At 35.5% G+C, this 6,965-nt stretch overlaps 1 protein-coding gene across 1 annotated transcript; it reads left to right on the top strand.

The window, feature by feature from the left end:
• The first annotated feature begins 4,071 nt into the window (after nt 1-4,071).
• Nucleotides 4,072-5,951, top strand: LOC137721506 (dof zinc finger protein DOF3.6-like). Its single transcript, XM_068460602.1, has 2 exons — nt 4,072-4,305; nt 4,480-5,951. The coding sequence occupies exons 1-2, from the start codon at nt 4,252-4,254 to the stop codon at nt 5,527-5,529; spliced, it is 1,104 nt and encodes a 367-aa protein (XP_068316703.1). The 5' UTR covers nt 4,072-4,251; the 3' UTR covers nt 5,530-5,951.
• Nucleotides 5,952-6,965: the final 1,014 nt, after the last annotated feature.

Here is a 6,965-nt window from a genome sequence, read left to right as displayed (position 1 = left end):
CTATCTCAAGGGAAATCAAGACGTGAAACTCCACCTCACTGCAAAAGGGTATTAGTGCGAAGTCTTAGGTTCAACTTTTGAAGGGCGAACTCAGACCACATTATTATGGTTGACCAATTGTGTGGTGTAAACTATATCTCCCGCCCTTAAGTGTAAATGATAATGTTGTATGGTTTGAAAAAACTACTTTTTAAGACCGCTTTATAATATTACAAAGCGACTCTCCTTCATCTTGTATGCTTCAAAACTTAAAGACCCTTAAATCGTAAGTTTAGCTGCCCAAAGAGAATCTACTTTTGTTCTTCTCATTTAAACATTAAAGGACAGAGCAAGTAGTCTCAATGGGGCAACTAGCCATACAAGGATTTATGTACCGTCACTGATGCATGTAATAAGACCAATCGCAAAATATCCACTAAAGAGCATCTTCTACAAGATTGACCTACCTGGAAGAGTAGCAAAGTTGGCAGTTTTGTTAGACCTTATATATTTAATAAACAACTAAAAACACTAACCTGAAAGAATCCATAAATTATGCTTAATTGATAAAGCACTCGAAGTCAACATGGCATGTAGGAAAGATGAACCCTCTTTGACATAACTGTTTTAAATATGCTCAACCATGGACTTCTCCTTTAGTGGAAATCGTATTGGAATCATGTGGAATGATATGTTAGTTGACCAAAGTCTTCTGCACACCCAACACTCCTTTATACTCGAACTAATGGGGCGTTCATATGAGTTTCTGTGTAATGTGAGCAGAGATCTTAGCCTTGTATTTATATTGACTTAACCCTAATGAATCTTCACATAATAATGTCATTAGGATTCCTTGCAGTCCAAGGATAATTGATACACCAAATCTCATTCTAAATAGGATAGAATCAAGAGCCTTAATTCCCCAAGGAAATTCGGAATATATTAACTTTACTTGAGGGGTACAAGCAATCCTTAAACTAACTGTGTAGACCTATTAACCGTTGGATTATGGTCCAATGTCCAACAAGTTCAGCTAGACGAGTTTGCCATTCAATACGAACTACAAACAACAGAAAAAGGTCAAGCACTAGCCAACTTCTTAGTAGATTTCCTTGTAAAATCAAATATTTGGGGCGACTATTCCATAGGTGACAAGTCTACCTCTATGTCTAGGCAAAAGGAACAAGGATCGTTTGTTACACGACTTATTCATTTAACCGGCTAGCCTTGTGAACGATTTCATTTGGTTGTTATCTCCTGCTCTTGAAGGATTGGATTCGGTGGAATATCTGGGTTTAAATTTTTTGTTGTTCTTGGCTGTTTCAATCTTTCTTTTTTGGTCGAGAGCAAACTACCTTTCATAACCTTACTTCCCCGGCTTTCTAGAAAGGATTTCATCTCTTCCTTAGCTTTCACATTAAACAACTAAACCTATTCCTAAAGTGGAAGTATTCGATCCATCTCCGAAAGATAATTTCTATTTTATTTTTATGCCATAATTTATTTTTAGCGCGAGATGATGTATATCTTGAGTTAATAGAGCCAACCAAAGCTTACTTAGTGTGAAAAGATACATCTTCGTATGATACCGGGCACCTGTGAAAGTGTCTGCACTCTCCTCATTCTACTAAGAAAGAGCTCCAATTCCTATTGGTTTTGTCAGAGGCAAGAAAGAAAGAAGCTAGGCTTCAATCAAAGACGAGATTGTTTAGTCGTATATATGTATACTAACATTCTTATAATGAACTGTCCATTAATTTTTTTGATACATATAAAAGACTAATAACACCATTTGATTGAACTTAAAAAAAAAAAAAGAGTCGGTTATAGCATTTTATAGAGTTAAAAATAAATCAACTAAATTAAATGGATGACACAATTTGCACAACAAATACACATATGATCCTCTTTACTTTGCAAACTAAATGATGCGTCACTAATAAAAATAAGCATGTTAATTGTTACTTAATTAATAATCTAATTATCAACAGCCACATAATTTGGTTTACACAATTTCGTTTAGAAATTTGATCTCCTTAACATTACCCTTAAGCAAAAGAAAAGAAAAAAAAAATTAAAATCACCATCAAGACATAAATATCACGCAAATCGTCAAGAATCTGCATGCATATCTAAAAATAGATCCGTACCTAATTAGGGCCAAATGTATACACGGTCACCAATAGTATTGGTTGGGTACCTTCAACAAATTAGTGCCGATCGGACGGTCATAATCTAGTTCTCAAGATGAAGATTTGATGCTCATTACATGATCAATAATATTTCTTGGTTACGTGAAAATCAACCGGTGGGGACTCTAAAAATTATATGATGAGGTTGCTTTTCTAGCGACCCAGCCGATGGAGAAAAGAAAACCCTAGAGAATTAGACAACAAGGTGGGTATGGGACCCACTGATATCTGACGTGGCAAATTGGTAATATAAAGTAAGAATCCTCCGACCGTGAGCATCTGACGAAGACCAGACCATATCCACCCCACAAACGCGGCTAGCTAGGCCACCACCATGGCATCAACCCTAGTCTTTGTTGATTTACTTAGGGATAGGGTAATGCTAACGAGGTTAAAATTTTAAATTAAATTTGTAAATTAAATGATGTGTCATCAATATAAAATAAACATGTTAATCAACAGATAAGTAATAATCTAATTAGCAACTTTCACAATACTTTTGTTAATGAGGAGGTGAAATTCAAAATGGAATTGTTTTTTCGGTTGAAAAAAATGTTTATTCGAAGAAATACATTTACAAGGGAAATATAATTATATTGTTAAAAATTTCCCTCAAAACTCTTTTCATTTTATAAAATTTATTTTTATTCTTGCAAACACCAGTGCATCAATTTCATTCATCAAATAATATGTCAGATTGCCATTTATTTAAATCTAAGTTCTAGTTTGTTTTTAATAAACCTGTGAAACAAGTTTGCCTCTAGTCTCAAAGTTACCTGGTTAATGATTAATCATACAGAAAATTTCAAAAGAGCCTTATTAGTACATTATTTTCATAAAATAGTTGGAACAACTCATATGAATTTAAAGCCATAAAATTACGTCAAATTAATTAGATTGATGAAGAATCTACAGCTAGAATAGTACAAATTTCTGATAAATAATTTTGAACAGAATTAAATATCCTAAAGGTTTCCACAAGCATATTGAATTTTGGCAATCTTTGTACACTTCCCATCAATTTCACTTCAAGCTTTTGGTATATGAAACATTGTGAAGAGCAAGAAGGGAAGCATATATATTGATTTGAATCTATATTAATTAGTACTGTTTGTATTTATACACTCATTTTTACCTTTGACACATCATTGTTAAATTTTGCTATGGATCTTCTTTAAATATTCATTTGATCCAATGGCCAAAAATTAGAAAAATGTTAAAAAAAATGAGTATGTGGATGCCACTACCTGCAATAATACTTCAAACTCTTTTTCACACTTTTGGCAAGACGCTGTTTCTGTGCAGGCATAAGCTTTTCTTTTCTTTTTATTTATTTGTGGGATAGGCATAAGCTTGTAGCATCCCGTATATCTTGAAGAGTTTACTTTGGACGAGTAATTAGTAATACGATGCAAATTTCAAAACCCTAATTAATTATAATAATCATCCAATAAAAAAGGTTTATACAGAAGGATACATTGATTCTTTCTTTTATAATAATCTACGTAAAGGTACCCAGAGAAAAAATGATAATAATATAGTAGTATACTATACATTTCCATGCAAAAATAAAAACGCTGCAACTGCAAGGAACGGATAGGAGAAACAAAGGTACATTCGATGGTGATGCTTCCACCCAAGACCCCCCAACAATCACCCACCTTTTCATTATTAATTCCATATCAATATTATATAATTGTGTACCCAATATTATATTCATATTATTAAAGTTCTACTAATTAGGGTTTCTCTCTCTCTGCATGGCCATTGGTCACTAATCTTTTTGGTTAAGCAGCGTCAAAAAGAAGCTTAAAGACTAAGAAAAATGGTTCCTCACCTTCGAACCCTAAAAATTTAATAAAACAAAAAGCAAAAGAAGTAGTGGGCGGATCGATGGGATGAGAGGAACAAAGAACAAAATAAATAAACACCCAGCTCTTTATCTTTCCATCTCCAATTCTGATCTTTTTTTCCTCCCTTTCTCTCTGCAACAGCAACTATCTCTTGTGGATGTGATTCTCCAATAATATTACATCCTCTAAAAACGCACATCAAACTTTTACAAAAGAGAAAGCTAGCCATGGTTTTCTCATCCGTTCCCGTCTATCTGGATCCACCCAACTGGCAACAACAGGTAAGGGTTTAATTTCTTCAAACTTGTATTTTGTTCCTTCCATAGCTAGCTTCTTCACCAAAAAAGCTGATTTAAAGATAAATATATTCCTACCCTTTTTCAATCTATATCTCTTCTCTTGAATATACCAGTTATTGATTTATTTTAACTTTTTTTTTCCTTATGATTGCATAGCAAACAAATCATCATCAACAAGGAGGTGGATGTGATGAGAATAATCCTCAGCTTCCGCAGCAGCCGTCTTCAGAACCTAGGTGTACTTCAAGAGATGGCAGCGGCAGTTTGGGCTCGATCAAACCTGGGTCCATGTCTGATCGAGCCCGGCTGGCCAAGATACCACAGCCAGAGACGGCACTGAAATGCCCTCGATGTGAATCCACAAACACAAAGTTTTGCTACTTCAACAATTACAGCCTTTCCCAGCCTCGCCACTTTTGCAAAATGTGCCGGCGCTACTGGACCAGAGGAGGAGCCTTGAGAAGTGTGCCGGTGGGAGGAGGCTGCCGGCGAAACAAAAGAAGCAAAGGGGGCAACAGCAGCAGGTCAAAATCACCAGGCGCAGCTGGTAATTCAAGCTCAAGTACGGTCAATTCTTCCAACAGCTGCAGCACTAGTGATAATATCATAGGCCGTTTGACACATCCACCACCACCACCACCACCACCACCACCACCACCACATCAATTGCCCTTTTTGCCCTCCTTACACCATCTTACTGATTATGGTTCCGGGGACATGATAGGGTTGAATAATTTTGGGGGTATTAGTCAACCCGGTGATGTTGAATTCCAACACCATCAGTATGGTTCGGATCGGTTGAGTGCCAGACCAAATATTTTAGGCATGAATAATATGGGTATTTCTGAGCATTGGAGATCATCACTACTTCAGCAACAATTTCCTAATTTCTTGGCTAATTTGGAACCACCACCTAGTACTACTCATGGGATGTACCAATTTGACGGTGGAGATCATCAAAATGTTGGCCAGCTTCCGATATCTAAGCCGTTAGATCATTCGGCGGGTAACGGAGTTACTACTACTCAGATGGTTAATGTGAAAATGGAACACAGTCATCAAGCACTGAATTTGTCAAGGAATTTTTTGGGAAGTCCGGGAAATGATCACCAATACTGGGGTATTAGTACTGCTGGTACTGGTGGCAATGCTTGGACTGATCTTTCTGGTTTCACATCTTCTTCTTCTACCACCCATCTCTTGTGATATTTGATCATTGTCACTTGTGTTTCATTGAATTATTACAGGTTCAAGAGAGAAATGATCAAGTACTCTCGAAGGTAATAAAATTTCAACCAATTGATCGACCAATGCTAACTTCTCAAGGGTTTTGAAGGTTCAAGTCCAAAAGTATGTGTGAGATGAAATGGGAAGGTGGAACAATCTCATCATATTTTGTCAAAAGAAGCTTAATTAGATGAAATGGTAGGATTTTAGTTTGGAATCGTTTGTTGTTTTTTATTGCTTTAGTTTTTGGGAGAGTTTATGTAGCTTAGCTATATGCTTAATTATGTTTCATGGAGACTTGGAGTCGTTTTGTATCTGACATTTTGAAGGGCCTAATTGTTATCATTCTTCAAATGAATGCTATGTGTACCAAGTTTCCTTCACTAATTTTATAAGTTTTGTTCAACCTTTACTCTTACTCATTATTAATTAATTCCAGTGAAAAGGTTGGAAAGTTATATTAGAAGATTAGTTGTCAGCTCCAACACTCTCTATATGCAACTAAGTTTTAGTCTCAGAGTGGTGTCACTGTCCAATACATACTAGCCACATGTGCTCAAAAAGTATACTATCAATCTGATAGAAGATTGTCACGTGATGAATTGGTAACATGAGAGAGACTATCATGTACTGGAGTTGAACGGAAGAAGCAATACTATCATTTCAATTCTAGGCAATATTGCAAGCAGACATTCTTGAGTCTTGTTATCATATTATCTCAATTGTTGGGTCATTGTTGTTTGATATTTCAGGACAGGAAAGAATATTCACCATATCTCCCCACTATCAACTTGATCAAGTTTCTTTTATTCATAGCATTAACTGCAGATATTTGGACAACATACTTTTGGGGATCTTTACCTCTTGCTAGTTATTGCCCTAAAGCTAGTTCATGGCCTTGTTTTAAATTTTGACCAACATATATGTAGAGAGAGAGAGAGAGAGAGAGAGAGAGAGAGAGAGAGAGAGAGAGAGAGAGAGGATAGAAGGGTTTAGTGTAATAAGAAGATCGACGTACTTACTTGTATCTAGTGCGATGACTAAAATGATTATGCACAATGGTGGAGTTCGAAATTTTTCACTGGATGGGCTAACTTAAAGATTTAGATTTTTATAAACAAAGAAAATTGATACTATATTTTTTACTGTATCAACTGGCTTAACAAAATTTTCACAAGGTGAGCCAAAAACTTTTGTTATTCAAACAAATTCAAACTTGTACATGTACAAGAAGCGATGAGAAAAAAGATTTGAGAAAAAGAGATAGTTTGTGAACTGTATTATATAATTAAACCAAAAGAATTCGAATCAGTGACTAAATATATGATGGACTACATTTGAAAATTAATAAAAATTACATGTAAAATTTTGTTTCCTATTGAAAGCTACCTGTGCTACAGCCCAGGATAGCCCTT

The sequence above is a fragment of the Pyrus communis genome, chromosome 16 (assembly GCF_963583255.1).
Source record: "Pyrus communis chromosome 16, drPyrComm1.1, whole genome shotgun sequence".
In the NCBI taxonomy this organism is placed as follows: Eukaryota; Viridiplantae; Streptophyta; class Magnoliopsida; order Rosales; family Rosaceae; genus Pyrus; species Pyrus communis.
Note: the sequence above shows the minus strand (reverse complement) of the source record. Positions and strands in the feature narration are given on the sequence as shown.